The sequence below is a fragment of the Cupressus sempervirens genome, chromosome 7, assembly GCF_028749045.1.
Source record: "Cupressus sempervirens isolate cs-2001-9-10 chromosome 7, ASM2874904v1, whole genome shotgun sequence".
NCBI lineage: Eukaryota > Viridiplantae > Streptophyta > Pinopsida > Cupressales > Cupressaceae > Cupressus > Cupressus sempervirens.
Genome location: NC_143124.1, coordinates 649,992,526 through 650,013,087, shown reverse-complemented (window position 1 = coordinate 650,013,087; position 20,562 = coordinate 649,992,526). Strand labels below are relative to the sequence as shown.

At 35.2% G+C, this 20,562-nt stretch overlaps 1 protein-coding gene across 1 annotated transcript in view; it reads right to left on the bottom strand.

Annotated features, from left to right (window-relative positions):
* LOC149548345 (binding protein) overlaps positions 1–20,562 on the bottom strand; it is a 144,481-nt gene that overhangs the window by 15,349 nt on the left and 108,570 nt on the right. The window contains exons 6-11 of the mRNA XM_089792421.1: positions 17,278–17,441; positions 17,012–17,150; positions 14,221–14,394; positions 13,934–14,070; positions 13,448–13,786; positions 13,196–13,338 (exon numbers count right to left, since the gene is read on the bottom strand). Coding sequence (XP_089648547.1) covers positions 13,196–13,338; positions 13,448–13,786; positions 13,934–14,070; positions 14,221–14,394; positions 17,012–17,150; positions 17,278–17,441 — 1,096 coding nt within the window. The remainder of the gene's footprint in view (positions 1–13,195; positions 13,339–13,447; positions 13,787–13,933; positions 14,071–14,220; positions 14,395–17,011; positions 17,151–17,277; positions 17,442–20,562) is intronic.

Below are 20,562 nucleotides of genomic sequence, written 5' to 3'. Positions count from 1 at the left end.
GAGACTTACCCTGGGAAACCCTCCACATGAGGGTGGAAAACCCAACCCACAAAATTTACCCTTTATTTGAGTCTTTCAAAGTTCATATAATTATCACTTGCTCATGATTGAATACTATAAAAGGCAAACAGTAAGCATTACACTCTTGATCACACATTGATCAAAACTAGAAGAATATCAATATCTCAACTATACAACTCAAATCTGAATGAGTTACCAAATTATTAATATATCAATCATGAATTGATCAAACTCACTGCACAATAAGCAGTAAACAGTATGAATCAATGTTACAGCACTCGGTAAGTCTTGAGGCGAGGTGGCCAGAACGATGTCGGTTTCCTTTGGAATTAGACTTGGCCGAGTTGTGGCTGAGTCTTGCTTGACTCGCCGAGTCAGTAGACTCGGCTCACTCGCCAAGTCCTGTCAGGCTGCCTCGATCGACAACCAACGCCCATGAAGTGGCAAAGAAAAACCTTTTTAATGTTATTTCCTTGTTTTTTGTTGGGTTTGTAATGCATGCCTAAGACCTAAAAAGGTCATTCGATCACTTTCAAACACAAAGAAGACTTGAGAAAAGTGTATTGGGGGTTTTCAGCTTAGGGGCAAGATGATTTATACAAATATAACATTTAAGTTGCATTTATCTTTAACTTATATTTGTATAAATATTGTCAGGATGTTTGAGATATGTTTCAGCTTCATAGGAGTCAAAATGCAGATTCTAGATTTTGGGGGTTTCCAAGAAATTCCAGGCTTAGCCAAATTCAGGATTCAACATGCCTTCAATAGTGTAATCTCCAACTATCCGTCTTGGCTCTTTAAGGTCAAATTGAAGCTGGAAGTTGATGATCATGTCTTCAGTGATGAAGACTTGAAGTTGGTTGATCAGGTGGATCGAGAGGCAAAGGTAGGAAAAAGGAGGAAGCTAGAGCATGAGGAGACCATGTGTGAACCATGTGACTGAGAGTGATGGATCCGACTCAAATTATGAGGATGAGTATGGGGATGAGGAGGATGATCATGATGAGTATGTCACTAAGGTTCAACCTCACACGCAAGGAGAGAGGATTGCTCTAGAGTCTTCCATAGCATATCTTAGGCGTACTAGTAGAAAGACACAGACTAATATGAGCCTGTATTTTGATATATATTTTGAACTTTACACCATGGATTGCATATTCCAATAAAATTGTAGACTAACACTATATTTCTATATTTTATTGAGTTTAAGTATTTTCCTTCAAGAATTTGAGTTTATACTTAAGTGATATATTAAAAGTTGTGTATGTGTGTGAAGTAGCTTCTATTTATCTCAATTATTGTGTATATGATGTTGATTGGCTAAATGATGCATGAAAAAAACTTAAAATCCTTAAAAATCTTTGAATTTCATGGGTTTCTCACTTTGTCGAGTCTGGCTGCCGAGTATGACCACCGAGTACAAGTCCGAGTCCGAGCCAGATTTGGGCTTGCTAAGTCCGAGTTGAGTCTGAGGTTGGTGACACTGGTATGAACTAAACAGATACAATAAACTCTTTCCCAATAGATTCTTTAGTTTTATTAGAAACGTCCACCCAACCAAGCTGCTCTCAATACAGAAACAACCACACAGTTCTTGATAAATTTCACACCAACAAAACACCAAAACATGACACAAAAACTTAAGGTAGATGAAAAACTAAGTTTTGTTTTTCCTTTTGCGACCCCTAAAGAGTCGTCCATGTGACTGAACCATCACCACTTTAATGAAGCATTACCAAGAATAAGTGACTCCTGCGGAATACAAAGAGTGTCAATTATGAATGCACGAAGACATTCAATCATTAACCGTCATCTGAAACCTCAACAGAAGCACTACACAAAGAGGTTAAGACATATGGTGATGGAGCAATGTCAGCATATGTTCCATTAGCAACAAGATACAAAGACTCCAGAAAAAGAAGAGATGAAGCCAAGTCATGTGAATCAACAGTGACTGCAAAATAATGAGATCAGTATCAAGAAATGTAGATGCCAGAACATGAGTTATGGTGCCTAGTCACATATGCTGTAGCAGCGAGCATGATAAGTTAAGAAATGCCAGCAAGTAATAACATAAACTGATGCTAGTTGAAAGAGAGACATAGAAAATCGAGATGGAAGTAGATCATTGTCACAACAATATTATGAGAACTTGCTGCAGATAGACTCAAGTAAGGAAGATCTCTATCACAGCTATCAAAATTCAACTCAGCAGATGATTAGTGCATGGTTGAGGATTGATGGTAGACGAGATCTGCTCATTGAAGATGGATATTCAGCTACCCCCATTCTCATGACTCCTATGTATTCAGTAGATTTATTAATTTCTATTGTCTTAGCTTTCTCACACTGTTTATGTCAACCTCAGTCTTGGGACAATTGGGTATTAAGCACTTGCAGCCTTCTAGTACAACCAGCTATGAGAGATTCTTTGGGCATAGTTCAGTTATTCACAACTATCACTTGAGAGAGTTTCAGGCACTAGTCTTTCAAGGTATTTGTTGTCCACTTTTCAGACTCGTTGATCGCAGTGAGATGGGTTAGCCAGTATTTGAGGTCCTTCCCTTGACACTTAGAGATAAATGTTTGTGTCAATTGGCAATAGCAATGACATTCCTTGGTTTACAGATTGCAAAATTGTTGCAGGGATTGATCTTCATTTTTTTGATGTCATGTGGAGTGACGCTTAGGTTTATGCAATATGGTAGAGAACAGTGTTCTTCCTATTGCCCAACATCGTAATCGGCAGTGAGCTTTCTGATGTGGTATTCTTTAAGTTACATTCTCTCAAGGATTTCAATTTTGTTTTAATGATGTTTTCTTTATGGGTTTCCACGAGGAGAGAGAGCAGTTTAAGTATGTTGGTTCATTAGTTATGATCTGAGAATTGCAGTAACTACATGGGGGTTATGTTCCAAGATTGATTTGGAACCCTGAGATCACTTTGGTTAACAACTCAACAGTTAATAGAAATGTGAGAACCAATGTTGAGATCCCAGGATCCACTTCTATGGTTTTTCAGTTTTTCCCTTTTGAACAGATGACTGAGCTTATGCAATTGTTAATTGCTCTTCTTGCTAGAGATTAGAAGAATATCTCCAATTTGGACACCTCACAAACAATGTGTACAGTAGATGGCAGTGTAGTTTTCCTAGGTTGACTTGGGGCCCTCAGATCATTCTTGGTTTCAGGATGGATCAGTCAGTTGATTGTGAATTGCACTGGCATTGCTTAAAGAAAGGAATTGTTGGGAAGGGCGGATGGTAATGTCCCCATTTTAATAATTCTCTTGTAGTGCAGTTGGTGTTGACTTTTTTGGGCGTTGTTAATGTACCAATGAGTTCAAATTAATTAATGGAGATGAACACCTTTTTGAATGATAGCATTCAACTCGTCGAAGACTTTATATTTTAAGCAGTGGCCATTTTTAGCACTTACTATTTAGTAAGTTTTAGTATATCTCAGATTGGATCAGTTTGGTGTTTGGACTCTATTTTTTATAGATGCTATTTTTAGTAAGTGTATTTTTAACAGTTAGGCTGACCTTTACTTCCCCAATAGTGAAATATGTCATTCTTAGACGTTGGGCATCAACCTGGTGGCTATGTTCCAAGTTTGATTTGGAACCCTAAGATCACTTTGGTTAGTAGCTCATAGTTGATAGGAATATGAGAGCCTAAGGTGACACCCCAATATACACTCCTATAGATCTAGTTTGGCCCTTTCAAATAGCAATTTCTTGAGGAGGTGAATAAGTTTATGCAATGCCCTTGCTAGAGATTGGCATGGTGTCTTTAGTTTGGACACCTAGCGAACAATGTGTACACTGGATGGCAGTGCAACTTTCCTAGGTTGACTTGGGACACTCATATCATTCTTGGTTTAAGTACGTATCAGTCAGTTGATTGTGAATTGCATTGGCATTGCTTGAGAACAAGAAATCTTTGGGAAGGGCGAATTGTAATATCACCACTTTAATAGTTCTCTCCTAGTGTAACTGGTGTTGGCTCTTGGGGGTTATTGATGCACCGATGAGTTAAGATGGGTTAATAGACATGAATAACTTCAAGTGATTTCAGACTTGTCTACAATTTTCTATTTTTAGTAGTGACCATTTTTAGTACTAATTATTTACAGTAAGTTTTAGCGTATCTCAGGGTGGGTCAGTTCAGTGCTTGGACACACTATTCTTGGCAGTTGTTATTTTAAATAAGTATATCTATAGCAGTTGGGTCGACCTTTATTTCTCCAATAGTGAAATAGGTCATTCTTAGATGTTGGGTGAAGTTCAATTGTGTTAACACTTAAGAAAAATATATTCTAATTCTTAGTTACCTAAGTCTCTTATATTGTCACTTTAAAACTTAAGCAACTTGTAGCCCTTAGGCTAGTAACATGACATTGTTTTTAAGAAGGGATCATTTGAGATTCTAAGTAGGAGACAATTAATATCGTTTAAAAAAATGAGATCTTGAATATTTGGGAGACCAGAGAGGTGATTTGTTTTATCCCATATGGATTTGTGAAGATAGTGGAATCTGTTGAGATTGTTATAAAAGAAAACTTGTGGACTTCATTTGGTATACTTGATTGGAGAGTTTGGATATTTCCAATTTCACAAGAGTGTTGTTGTTTAAAGGCTTGGAGGATGAACTCCCTCTCTGCTAACAATATCTATGTTGTTGTAATACACAATCTGAGGGTTAGCTAATTTTCAGCACTCAAAGAATATAATTTTGTGCCCAACAAGAATATTATTGGCAAGGATATGTTCGAGCATTCAGAGGTATGATTCAATAGAGTCTTTAGATTTAGATAGCAGTTCATAAGCATTATATAATTATACAACTCGAAGGCCTTTGTAGTATTGTGTTGAATATAGGATCTGGGCATCATTCATAGCTGTCATTACAGTTCACAGACAAGGAGTGAGGGTCGGGCATCATTCATAGTTGCATTGATGAGTCCCTAGTGAAGTTAGTATATGATTTTTATTGTTGCTGGAGGCTGAAATTTTTTTTAGCAAGGACTAAGTCATAGATGTAGCTGTTGACACCATTGCTGGCTGCCTAAAGTGAATGTACTTGTTTTAGCAACGGTGAAGTCATAGATGTAGCTGTTGACACCATTGCTGGCTACCCACAGTGAATCTACTGTCATACATATATGGTTGGTACCATCTCAGCTGTTTTTGCAGAGCATAGTGGACCATTTGGGAGGTAACTGTGGTCACTGGAAGTTCTGTAGCAGAGCCTTGGTTGGATGCCACTGAGCATTCCTGTTTGGTAACGTTTAGGGCTTCAATAGCTTTGATTTATATTACAAAATCCGAAGTTTGGACTGCAATCGAAGGGTATATTTGTACGATCAGATTTAAATGTAATGCTCCATTTGAATGATCATATTTCTATATAATGTGCAAGAACTTATCAAGTTGAATTGAACAAGTTAGTTCCTTAGTTGTGGAATTTTCTGAATAGCTGATTATATAATCATTTCAATCATTTTTTATTGGGTGTGTGCATTGTTGAATGTATTATCTTCTCATAAATTCTTGTCCATAATCATAGTAAATAATCAACATAAAATCAGATGAAGGCTGCCTATTACAAAGGCACACATTTTCTGCAAACGATAAGGGGACATTCCAGAAAGTTCCAATAACAACATCATAAGTTTTCTTTCATACTCATTTTTTGTGGCTCCACATCGTCTAGTCTATTGTTATCAAATTTGGCTGGATCTATTATTTTTGGACCAGGATTTTTTCTCTTTTTGTTATTCCATTTTTCTCATTTTTTTAGTGGCATGCCATATACAACAACAATTTTCTTTTATACCATGAATACTTCTCTTGATGTGTACAAAACACTTTCCTACAATCTCCAGCCTTTTGTTTCTTTTAAAGCCCATTCATTGCACAAACAGACCTCAAAATGAATTGTTATGATTCTGAGTGAAGGATAAATAAATGTATGTATGTGAAATAGGATAACTAAATATATTAGTTGCCATAAATTCTCAAGAAGTGCTTTGCTTCATCACATATCCTCTTATTCAATGCTCTAGTTATCTCAAAGATTAATCTGACAGTGAAGACATCATTCACTCTTCTATAATCTTTCACTACTCGTTACTTTTATAGGAGGGTGTATTACTCGTAGACCTGAAATTTATGTTTCCATTTATTTACTGGTTTTTTAAAATTTCAGTAATCTGCATGATTTGTATTGCACTCCAGCTTTCTCTTAAATTTATATATTTAGGACTCATGTACCTTAAAGAAAACATTCTGTACATGGAGATCTGCCCCACCATTCTAAACCTTGATGCAATACTACTCATCAAAACTCTCTTAGAATGTCCAAGGTTTTCTTGCTAGTCAGCTACAAAATATTATAATCTCACCTAATTCTTTCAACTAGCCTCTTTAACTATTGCAAGGACGTAAGTTTGTTAAAATAACTACTTTCTTTGTAAATGTATCTTAACATGTCAACTGTTGGAGACTAATTTCCCTGAATGATGCATCTTGAGTACAAAAGCATGATTGAACAATTCAGCTATTTACTCTATCAACCTTCATAATTAATTAGAATTGAAACTTGGAAGCTCTAAGTGAGGCAAGCATCTTCATCAATTGAACCATAACAAGTTCACACACACACAAAAATGTGTATGTATAAACATATACATATACATATACATAATACACATATGCACGCACACATATATTTTATGCATACATACCTGTGCATGTGTGTGACTTATATATGTCTTCTGTATGGTCAAACCCAAAAAGAGCCCAACCCCCTTAAAATATTGTTGTATCTACATACCTGAACCCAAACTGATAACTAACCTTAGGGTTAAGAGTGTGTGTTCCATTTGATGACTAATTCTTGATGCTTGAAGAACTACAGGTTAGATTATAAGATCCTCATCAAAATAAAAAAATTAGAAATAGATTTAAAGTAGCAACTGCAACTTTCCATTTTCTCTGAATTGATCAACCCTAGAGGTCGGGATCAGCTTCACAACTTATCCTCCATAGTTGTTGCATTGATCTCTCCTTGAAAATACGGATTTCAATATCAAACTACACTCAGAATTTATTGAGAATTAAAGTTTCAAAAAAACATTGACGGATTGCTCCTCAAAACGAATTGGTCAAACTAATCATACATACTAATGAAAAGTACTAAGTCAAAACTCTAGTGGAATCCGACACTTGAGGTTGCATAATCACGTCAGTAGCCTATATTACAAATATGAGTAGTGAAGAAAATTTTATTGGATTTGGATCATAAGCCTAGTCTCTCACCTACGCATCAGATGTATTTTTGTAACAAGGTTACAAAGGAACACAAGATAACCAGACATGGGTATGCAGTGTCATTCAACACCTCTCGTAAAAGTGGACTTATTTTAAGAGACTTCTAGCTTAAATGAGCACTGAACTCGAGTAAAACTTGGATGTGGAAGTAGTAAAACATGCCAGGTCCCTGAGAGGTTCTATTATCAAGTTTCTATAATGTTTTGGAAGCCAACTTGTTTCTAATACAATCTTAGCATTAACAACATACTTTTCATTAAACTCAACTAAAGAAAGGCAACAATGGAGTAGAGTTGGAGTCATTGTGTAAATTACAAAAAGAAATGAAGATCAAGTGACTAATTTCAATGATTATATATATATATATATAAAGAAATTAATTATAATAAACTATAATGTCACACACAACCAAGGGAGACCACTATGTGGAAGGCGAAGGGAATATACTCAGGCTCAATATTATTGAGACTTACATTTATCATGTCAGATTATAGATACCAGACGGTGATCTTATAGCATGACTTAGTCAATATTGATATTCAATATAAAGAAATGGCTAATTAAAATATAATCACCGAGCATCAATGTTAGATACTGATTTGACAACTAAGAGTTGCCTCATCACTGCAAACCAGCTTGAAAAGCTTTTGAGAATTTTTCTGTCAACACCCAGGGTATGAAAAGAATGGCTTCTTAATTATTTGAAACTAATCAGATTCGATGCCCAACACCAATATTTGTCTTTCCGCTGCTTGAGATGTCATGACACTGATAAGTCGAAGCATAATGCACTAGATATTTTTTTTGTAAACAAATCAAGCATTAGTACTTGTAGTGATTTTTTGGGGCAAAGAATAAGGATTTGTGACGAAAGATGCGATTGACAAGAATATGTACTAAGCTTCTATAATATCCATGACGAATGCTCTGTCAATGTTATGATATGCATATTTGAAATTTCTCTATAGTTTTAAAATTTTCATTTTTTTATTAGTCCCCCCTTTCATCCCCAAAAAATTGCATAAGAGAATAATCGTATCGTAAACACATCCCATCATCCCTGTCCAGGAAACTTGGTGGAACATAGCTATACACTTAATTAGAATGCTACAACTGAGAGGAAAATGCACTAGGTGACAAACCAGCTAGTCTCACTTATTCAATGGAGTGCTTATGCAACACTGGAAGTAAGAAGACTACACACTAATTCAATGGAGTTAAAAATTATCCACTTATTGTTGGTATTGTGATGTGAAGAAGATATTATCTATATGAATGAAAGAAACTATTGGAAATATTGTCAGTGATGTCAAAGTCAAAATCATTATGGAAGGAATTTAATGTGATGTCAAAGAATGCTACACTATTATCATTAATGTCAAGGAAATTAGCATCCAAGTATTGAGGATGATTGACTTCATTGTATAGATAATACACATATTGATGACAAAGAGCAGATTCAAATCATACTATAACAAGTATGAATCCAAGTTGATCAAAAGAAAGTTACCAAACATGAAGTAATTGATGTATAATAAGATGCAGTGTGTATCTTAAGGGAGCTTAATGACAACAGGCAAAAAACAAATCAATCAACAAATCACTACAGCAACATGGCAGTCTGCTTAATAACATGTATGTCTCATGGAAGCCATCAATTATATTCTTAAAGTAAAAGACAAAATCGCAATCAATGATCACATGATTAACATGGCAATAGCTAGTGCAAACCATCAGTTGTATGATTAACAAGCCAATTCATATTTTGGTCAAGCATTGAAGACATATACGGCCTGTTTGGTTGCTGGAATTGAACTGGAATAGGAATCAACAAATTCCCAAAATTTCAAATCCTCAGTTTGGGTGTGCCAAATCAGAATTGGGAATAGGAATTAGTATTCCCATTTTGGCCCCAAAATGAGCATTTGCTATTTCACCTAAATAGGTGTTGCTAGAATTGCAATTGCTATTCCCATTTTGTTTTTTGCATATTTGATGAAAATTTCAAATCCACTTGATCCACTGCCAGGCTGATTTCTTTTGTGTCTGATTTTTAAATAGACGCAAAGGGGTGAGGAGATGGGCATCGTGTTGAATGACCTGATCGTTGATCGTTGGGTGAGTTGGAGGTACTCTATTTTTCCAAGGGACTAGATTTCACTGTCCAGGTGCAGGATTAAATGACTTTTTTCAAGGGACTAGCTTTCGCTGTCCAGCTAGATCCGCGTGTAAGGAAAAATGCCCAAACGCAGGATCAAATGAATTTTTCCAAGGTACTAGCTTTCGTTGTCCATCTGGATCCACGTGTTAGGAAAAAGGCCCAAGCGCAAGATCGAATGAATTTTTCCAAGGGACTAGCTTTTGCTGTCCATCGAACACCACCCCTCCCAACCAGGTGTCTACAGGATTGTCGAAACTTTGCCAAACAATTTCAGATTCATTATCATTGCTCAATAATAAAAAATTACCAGCATCCTATATCATAGCCCGACAGACCTTGTTTGTTGTGTTGACTGACCAAATAGATTCACCCTCTGCATCAAACATAATCAAATTACCTTCTCTTGACAGCATCAAAATGACAAACCGGTTCCTGGTGGGAGTTTCCTTGTTGGCCGCCCAGACAATAGTCTTCCATGGTATTTGGGCACACCAAATGCCAATATACCAGTTGCTTCCATTTGGGCTGCAGAATCCCAATTCAATTGTGTCGTTCTTTGAGACAATTGTCTGATTTTCACTAAAAGAGGCACCCAATAAAAGAGTATCTTGAGCCTCAACTGCAGAACCACAGCTCTGCAATCGGGTAAACAGTGTAACTAGAAAAAAGATGCTAAAACATAATTTTGCCCTGTTTCCAAGAGCAAAATTGTTAGGGACCAAACAAATGTCCCTCATCTGTTAAAATAATATATTTCCAAGCAAACCTGCAATGCAAAGGGCTGCCAGCTGGACCAAAACCTGCAACTTCACAGGCAATGGTTATTAAGAATCAATTTGTGAGGCATAGTGAAATCAATGCGACTGTGAATAAGAAATTCAGAATTAGTTTGTCGAACCAAACAGATTTAGAATAACAAATCCAGAATTAGTTTTGTCAAACCAAACGGATTTAGAATAACAAATTCTAGAATAGCACATCCAGAATATCAAATTTCAATTCCCAATTCCTATTAGAACAGCCAAATGGGCCCATAATGATTAGTAACTGAGATTCGATTAGGCAAAGTATGCAGCACATCAATTGAACAAAGTATGCAGAAACTATGACAGCAATTAGTAATAATCAAACTAAGCCAGCGACCAAAGACACCGAAAGGTGAGATTCTTTTCAAGTTAATAAGGTTGTGTCCATTCAAAAGGCTCTCGCTTTCAAAAGACACCATCTCTCACAATGTACCACATCTCTGCCATAGTCACTGCATACTTTGTTCAATTGATTTCTTGCATATGATATACCAAAATACAAATTCTGGGGAAGGAAATAACCAATTTTGAGATTCCTCATTTTCTAAAACATGACCTTTTTGAAACATAATATTCCAATGAGCAAAAAAGCCCCAAAGGCTAGGAATCCAACTTTGAAACACTTATAACACCTCAAATTAACACTTCGAACACCTTTTTTATAATGAATTATTACACTAGGTTGTAATTTTAGAATTTTGATATTAGAAAACTTGAAGTGTATTATTAATCTAGCTTACCCATGTTGTGAAAAACGCTGAAATGAACACAGAAATCATATTCTAATCATACCAAGATAATACTAGAGACATGGAATGACAGTCAAAGACAATCAACTTTCTAAAAAATGACAAATTCATCCAAGAAGTTTGGAGATCTCCCAAAAGTGAACTCTAAAAGCATCAAAAGGCTCCTCACCACCAACTGAACTCAATGCCCTGAATAAAAACTCTGCTAACTGAACCTGCCCTCTCCAAGAACTTTAAATTCCCCCACTGTTCAACAATTAGCCTTTGGAAGAACTTGGAAACTATGCCGATTGTTCACAAATCATTTTTTTCTTAAAATGGGGGCATTACAAACTCGATCCAAAATGTTCAACACAATGAAAATCTTCAAGTACCAAACTGAGAATGGAATAAACTTCAACCTTACAATACAAATGTGATTTGAAAACGACACTACCTCAAATGGACAAAAAAATGTCCTGTAATTCTCACTGAAAGCCAAGAGGGTTTTTATCCACCAATTTACTGCACACCATAGTTTTCAACCCAAGAGAGAAGATAAAGTTAATCACAAGCGCCCAAGCTCTAGAGTGGATGTGATTTTAAAAGACAAGAAGTGATTTCCTTATGAGCAATTTTCTTCCTTTTATATCCTCCTTTCTGACCCATTTAATTTAAATTTCCTTCTCCCTCCACAAACGCTTCAAAACACTTTGTAATGAAATATTGCATAAACCCTTAACTGTCCTATTTAGACAGTCAATTTATTCAAATATTAATAATACTTGGGTTATCTTTACAATCTACTGAAAAATAACATTATTGGTACCAATTTAAAAGCATTATTAATAAATTGTTTTCCTAACCTTATCTATTTTCCTACGGGGAAAAAAGGGAATAGATTATTAGTCTCCTATTTATTTTAATTCTGAAAAAGGGATATGGCATGCACTTCAAAAATCCTAAGGCCAATTTGGTCCAAACAATGATAAGAATTTTATAATCATCCTCATGATCACAATTTAGTATAGATGAATTCACAGGCATCCAAAAGCCTCCTGGAAAACTGAAAAAAGTTTTTAGGACATGGAAAAGAAGACAAGAATGTTTTTAAGTTCATAACCAACAACAGCATATGTATCTAAATTCCTTACATACAATTGTAATGTCTAGATATGCATAGATTTGAAGAGACCATAACTACATAAAATTGCAAAAGAGAAATTAGCTAATACCTTTGATTTAAAGACTGATATTATCCTGAATTTCTCTAACTTCTTATGTTCATTTTTTTGTCCTCAATGCAATGAGAATGTTACCCTCGAAAGAATAATATCTGCATGGTGCTTAAAATTCTTTCAAAAAAAATTGTATGCTACATTACAAATACATCTTTCTAATTCAAAGATGAATATCTGTACCATGGTACTTAAATTTTTTATAAGTTCATGTAAAGCAATGTCATATTACAAATTAGTGTTTTTACCTCATAGGTTGTCTAACCAGTTAGAATTTATGTCACAGAACCCGTGCCTGAATGACTACTTCCCTTCAATATTCTGTAGTCCTCTCATCACACCGATTGATGTAGAAAAGATCTTTCTAGACTATTTGTGTTAAGCATTGCCATTTCAGATATACTGAGACTCTATGGCAAGCAAATTTGTCTTTGTTCTTGTTCAGATGAATATGCAGAAATCACTCCTTTCACCCAACTATAAAAAATATTTGTATTCTGGTCTCATTCTCACCAAGAGTTTAAGAGGGCTGGTTATAGGTCCATATTCAACAACTCTTACACCATGTAAAGATGGTGGGTTAAATTATAATATTGAGAATACCTTTATTTGTAAAGATGTTACAAGTACACAACTCATATGAGCTCGAGTCCCAAGAAACCTCTCCATTCAAATGTTGACAACTTGACACAAACTTAATGAAAGGAAGATAATTCCAGGCCACCTAATCACTCCACCAACTAAACAAAAACCCTCTTTATTAAGCAATTTAGGTTTCATTTAAAATATTAAAAGAATAACCTATATTTACCTGCAAAGTAGTTTTTCAATTGATAAGCTGATAACTACTTTAGCAATTAAAAAATACAAACCCATGAAGAGGATGGGAGATAAGAATGTACCCATCATAGCTTCTGCAGATCCAAAATGTAGAGACAATGAAGCCAGGCGTTTTGTAAAAGCAGCTGCCCTTTGCATGTCATGCTGTCTGACTTCACATAGCATTATTTGCAATGCTTCTGAAAGTGCTTGGCCATGGCCATCCCTGCCAAACAGATGCCACATTATTAATTTTGGCCTTGTACTAAAATCATGACCATATGTAACTCTTGATAAAACTAAATGTTCAAGGACAAAAACATCAAGGCAGAAACCTCTCAGGTTTGCATTCAAGCAGTATATTATAGAGTTGTACAAAGAAATCCCGAAGATCTATATTTAATGCATCGAGATTGCTTCGAACTATCTTGAATGCCACAATGCAGCATCTAAGACGTTCAAGAACTGTTAACTCCAATTGACTAGAAACCCTGCTAATGTTTTTTGAGGCACCATCTCCAGATGCAAGTCTTTGAAGAAATCGTAGAAGATCCCCCATAAAATCAACATTAATCAAATGTGAAAACCTTCCTAATCCATCCAAGCAAGGGACTAGAAGTGGGTGCTTCCCAGACCCAAAATCGAAAAGTTCACGATTTGGGGGATTGTAAGACCTGAAAACACAACATAAAACTTTCAGTCTGTGAACTTGAAGACAACACAGCTTTATTTTAAGTTCTAACAATACATATTCTTCCTTATTTAACAACTTATCAGAACATTATAATTGATTAGAAAGGAATTCACAAAAATGCACTTACCCATCTGTTTGTGGCTCTATACTGCACTTCAGAATGCGAAAATAAGTCTTAAAGACAGCAGCAATTGTTTGTGTCTGCATTCTTCTGCGCTCCACAGTATCAGGTGCAGAAGTAGCTGCTCTAAAATCTGCCTCCACCTTCATCAGGCCAAAAAATGAGGCAAAAAAGATATGGAAGCTATGAACGAACAATAATCAATTGAAAAGATTTGACAGATGCATTTTGATTTCAAACACATAATAATATCTAATTTAAAGAGACATATAAAGCATGGGTCGGGAGCAGACCTCTTCTCTCAACTTTGAAGCTAATTTCCGCTTCTTTACTTTGCTCTCACTCTTTTCTGGTCCACCTGACTTGAAGTCGCTATTTTTTTCCTTTGCTCGGCGTTTGTTCTTTGCATTTAATTGAGATTCCTGGAGTCTTCCAAGACCTTCATCAAAAGATAGTGATGAAAAAACCTAATGAAGCAATGACAAAGGCAAACGGTCAACTGCATAGCATTAATTTCATATTCAACTAGAAAACTAAAAGAGAAACAATGGATTCAACAAAGTGCATGGTAGCCAAATACTATAGACATGGATATACACACACTAGTCAAGCATGGTGATAAACATTCCAAGTCTTAAGCTGCACATACCCAATGTCGCTAAAACAAATTGACATTGCAAATACAGTGCAGCTAAATGCCAAGTTACCACCTAATAAAATTATGTAAGTAGACCATGCCTGTGAATTCTTGAATCCGTTTTCCCCAACAGAAAAATATCGAATTTTAAAACAAACAAAATTATATTAATGTTCAATTGGTGAAATTATTGGGTTCTCATTGTTTAGACACAAATTTAAATCCCTATAGTGAAATATAAGGTGGAATATTAAATGGTGACTCCTGGACTTTCATTTAAGACTTCAATTTCTTCTAAGTTGAATAAAGGTGACTATGTTGATTAAGTGGATGTGTTAGATGAGTGGGTCCTTTCCTCAATATCATTTTTTAATTCCTTTTGTTCGAGCCTTCCAATCAATCAAAGCTTCGGTTATGATAAAAAAAAAAATTTAAATGTATTAACTCCTTTAAAATGGCACCAACGTATATTCTTAAGATAATCTTCTGAACTGACTCATACATGCATAAGGCAAAGCTGATACAAAAGTGTGACACAGCTGGCATATTAAGTATAGGGGATATTAACAACTAAACGGTTAATAATTAATTAAATCAACTGATATACAAAAAAATTGAAATTAAGATGGAATAAGGATAATGGTGTCAAGTTTACATAGGAGAGGTTGTGTAATAGAAGACAATGTGTAGAACAAATTGTTGTTAACAATATCATTCTATTAGTTTTGTTAGCCAAAATAATTTATCTCACAGACGTAAGCAGTTGGAAGTTGCCAATGGTTATTCTCAACAACTGTCAACCACTTCATTACTTCTATTGTAAACAGGAAATGGGACCACATGCATGGAAATTCTGTGAACTAATTCTGTATAAAATATATGAATGAAATATATCAAGAAATCATTGTGTAATTCTTGTTATGAGTTCTTCATAGTTTTTTGTATACATCATAAAATTTTCTCAGATGTATTCACTCTATCAGAATTGCAGTAGAACACATGTAAGGGTTACATTTGCACTGTTGGGCTATGGAATATCATCATTCTTTTTATTTGTTTTTCTCTATTTTTATTTTAGCTTCTTCCAAGGATACTAATGAGGATTCTGAAATGCACAACCATTTATGAAAAGACAATTTTGAGAGGCTAAATGTAATCTCAAATATGAGTGCTTTTTAAAATGGGGTGAGGAGACAGCCTATAATTGCCGGGAAAGCCAGTCAATATCTGCTTGCCAGGATATAGTTATGACAATTGTGAGTTTCACAAATATTTTTTGAAAACACCATTGCAGAGATTTACTGCAGTTTAGAAGAAAAAAAAGTGCTATCTTAAAACAGTGTGGCAGTGCCATCTCATCCCAAAGACATTCAAGGGACATCTAGGTGTCCCACAATCATCCAAAGGCAACAGGGTGTCAACAAACTCTCTTTCGCAAAGACGAACGTTCCCAACAATTGTCAATATCGCATACATTGCAGGGCCATCCTAGGGATGACCCCCTTTGTAGGAGGTGCCTGAAGGGAGAGCGAGATTTTTTTATATATATCCCAGTGTACCCAAGATGATCCTAATACAAGCGTGGACAGACTTACCCAAGGCAGGCATCTTCAGCAAACACATGCCACACCTTCAATTGTTTATGCATCTGTAAAAGCAGATTTGTATGAGCCTCATATCATTTTGTTTCTTGTATCACTGCCTTCTATTTATTGATGTTAATAAAGAGTATACAGAATGTAGAGTTGTAGCTAAATGTTACACAATTTCCTACTCTTAATATGTACCTTCATATAAAATGATAACACATGTTTCCAACATGAATGGACAATAAACAGATAATTATCTAAGGGAATGAAAAATTCATCATATGTTTTACATCTCATGTAGTATGATAATAAAATAATTGTTACAGCTCAGCATCTCATGGTTATGGGTCAATCTCTAATTGTCTTACAAACATAATAAATGTTTGCAATCATATAAAAACAGTACAATCTTCCTGAATTTATACCAACATAAGCCTCTGACCTAGGCTTTTCCCTTGCCATTTTCAATAACCATAAGTTAGCCAGTCATGCATCCATTATGTTAAGTGCATCCAATTTGATGGAATGTAGAATCATCAGTACGGTAGACTGGCACTCTCAATGATTTCTGAGAAATCTAAAACATCTCTACAACCATCAATTAAATTATTGGTTTAGTAATTTCTTATCTATGTTGTGAGTATGAGCATATTTATGAAGAATGTACATAACAACCTAAATAATATGCTCTAATCAGTCAGGGCAACATAATCACCCCAACAATATCCAACTCCTCTAATTAACAGCTCAAACCATCTGATTCAAGGCCAAGGGCTTAAATTGGCGAGAATCCACAGAAAGGAAAATCATCTTACAACTTATACATGCTTCAACCATTCAAACGCGATTTCTACATACCTCAATGGTATTAGGATGAAGACGACCATGATGTTGCTTTACAAAATCTGCTATTAGTTCAACAGCCTCAACTGTTGCTTCACCACCATGCTTCCCCTCATTCAAAAACAATGATCTCACTGCTGCAGCAACCATGTTTCTGCAGAGACATTTGTACTAGTACTTTAAGAATACACTCAGTAACATGCATTAACAGAAACATGTATTGCTCCCACAGAAAAACAAATCAATTTCACAACACATCATGCATAAATGAGGATGCAAACCTGCTTGAATTATCAGTGGAGCTCATGTATGGAATAACTGCAGATATTAGGCTATCCCGATAATTGAAGTGTGGAATGGCTTCAAGTAAACAACACATGCAACGAAGTGCAACTTTGCGAGATGAAGAAACATGTCCCAAGGTTATCAGTTTTTGAAGATATGTCTGTCAAATAACACAAAAACTATCACTTGTAAATTCATAGCCAAAATAGGTAACTTGAGCAATTTGAATATACAAAACAGAGTAAAATTAACGATATCTTTATCATTAAAATTACACTAGAGAAGTAAACATATCATATTCAGCTTACAGATCAGTAAACAATGTTCATTATTTCCCAGGTAACAAAATATTAGCAGCTGATAAGCAACAGGCATGTTTGTTCTGGCATTTAAATACTTTATAAAGGAAGTGAGCAAATCACAAAAGCAATTGTCAAATTGATGAAATTTTCACTGAAACTTCCAGCAAAGGCATACATAAGAGACTGAAATTCACTATGCTGTGAGAACTAACTTACCTATGTATGTATTGGCTAAAAAGTTTGTAAATCACTATGACCACAACTTAGAAAATTGTGACTTTAGGCAAAGTCTCATGAGATTTCTCTCTCCTCTCAGCAATAGGGGAGGAACCTTTCTCACTGTAGGTGGCTTCAACAGAAATTTAATGGAAATTACAAAAAGGGTGGTTCTCTTAATCAATCCCTCTTTTTACAAGAATGATTTGCATACAACTACTACTTTCTACCTTAACAAAAAGTGTCTTATTGCTACTATAATACCGGTGACCTTGGAATTGACATAAGAACAATACCAAGGCCAGCAGTTTACATTTTATATTTTGTGAAACAAATACTGGAACCCAAAGTCTCCTACGCTTGTCTCAAATGAGGATTCAAGCAGAATAAACAATAAAGCACAATGTCTCTTACTAGATACTCTCAAATTTTATTAAAATACTTACAAATGAAGTCAAAAGTCTTCAGCTCTAAGTGATTACAGCCACTACCATCTATCACAATTTGTCCTTCTCCAACACAAAGTCTTCAAAAGTTCAAATTGGCTATGAATGCAATAGGCAACTCAAAGTCCATAGAATTAAATTCAAATCCTTCTTCAGAAAAGCTCCAAAACTCACAATCAATATTCATAAAATATCATCACATGACACCTTGAATCAACACAATGCTTGAACGCAAGTGTACCCTTCAATTGAAAGAAATTCAAACTTACATCTAGCTCAAAGTCTTAGAGTGTGTATATAAACTAGTAGAAATTTCTTACCTTGCCAAAAAATGATTATTTACAATGATCTCCCTCCATTATATAGAAAAGTGTGGAGAAAAAAGGGGAAAACCCTCAACCACCTTGACTTAATCTCTAACTAACTAACTTTGACTTATTCAATGTTACAAGGCTAAGCACTTGCATCATGATTAAATGTTACAGTTTGGGCATCATACTATCACATGCAATTACATCTTGTTTTTCCATTACATGTAACATGTCAATTACAAATTATAGATGCATGATGAAAATATTCTAAGCGTCTAACAAGACACGACCCCTATTACATCATTTAGTATTAGTCTTCATGCTACTACAGGAATGTTTTATGATTTATGTGCTTAGGTTTGGTGGAAGCAACTTGATTTCGAACAAGAACTTGCATCCTTGTTTGTTCTGCAATATAATGATGGTTGTTTCTTGAAAAGCACATTTGTTTCTTTCCATCTCTGTCTTGAAAGCATTCTATGCCTATAATCATTCCATCTTTCATCACATTCTTTATATGTTGTCAACCTTTAGTCACCAAAAAAGCCATAACATGGTCTTTCAAGATCAAATGTTGCATACCTGGAAGAGTATCCATATAGGATATAAGTGGAAGGCATTTGGGTAACAAAGGAAGAGAATTTTAGGCAAAACCAGCTCTTCAAATGAGGGAGAAACACAAAAATGGGATTTTTTGGGAGCATTGCATATGGAGTATGGCTGGAAACTTTTGGGATGGTAAATGGTTCCATGAATGAAATATTTGAGCTCAAAAATAGTGCTTATATGGTGGAAAAAACAAAAAACAGATTTTTTTAAGGGTAATAATATGTGCGGACAGCAAGCTTTATGCGTGAAGAATGCATACAAAATGGGCGAAATAACATTTACTTATAATGAATTGTTATGTTTTCATTATAAGCAAGTGTGCAAGCAACCACCGTCATGAATTTTAACTCATGTGGCAATGATGTAACAAACACGGATGAAGTGTGTGCAAGCATGGAGGTGGGTTTTTAGGATGCAAAAGCATGTTGCGAAATGAGCTTGCTTTCATTGGTAATTTCATTAAAGAATGGTTTTGTTAATCCCAATTACATATGCAAGCAACATCAAGCACTTGCATATGCAACTCGGAGAAATGAGATAGAAGATAGAAGGAGCACACATTATACATTAACAAGTGCAACTCTGAAAATGAAAAGAAGAGATTTACAAAAAAAAAGAACAAAAATATATACGACTTAGCCCTATGAAAATCATAATAAATCTTACCTCTTTTCTACAAAAACAATGGAGGAGTCTCTTCAAATCTCTATGCAAGCTCTAAAATAAATCCAAGAAGATTTTTGGTTTTAGACTAGATTGAAGCAAAGAGACATATAGACTTCAAGTCTTGATTCAATCCTCTAAAAATAAATGCATTTTACATTTAGATTCATTGTTTGCCAAGTATAGGAAGTCAGAGGATTAAAATGGACAACAATAGCACCCATATTGACCAAATCAAATGCAATGTGTAATAGGAACCAGAAAAGGCACCTAGGGCATAAAAAACAACTTGAAAAGAATGATAAACAAGTTGTAAATGAAGTAGCCCAAGAACTCGCCTTAGAAGCAAAACGTTTGGTTTTGATGATGAAAAATGGCCAAAAATGGGTCGTTATTTAGTTAACATGTGCCCTAAACGGGTTGCTTTTATTCAAAAACACATTAAAAACAATGTGTTTCTCTTAAAAAATCCCTACCCAGCCTTGCAAGAAGAAAAACACATAAAATAAATCTTAAAAACATGTTTTTTGAAAGCAAAAACACATGTTTTTCCTTCCAAATTTGCCACCTTTATGCATTTGATAAAACACACAGCTTGGAGTTAGTAAAGATGAGTTTTTAGAATGCAATAAGATGTGCTTTTGGCCTCACAAACTCAAATGACTGTTATAATCTTCACTAACGAACTTTTTGGAGTAGAAAGCACGTGCTTTTCATCTCAAAATCGCCACCCA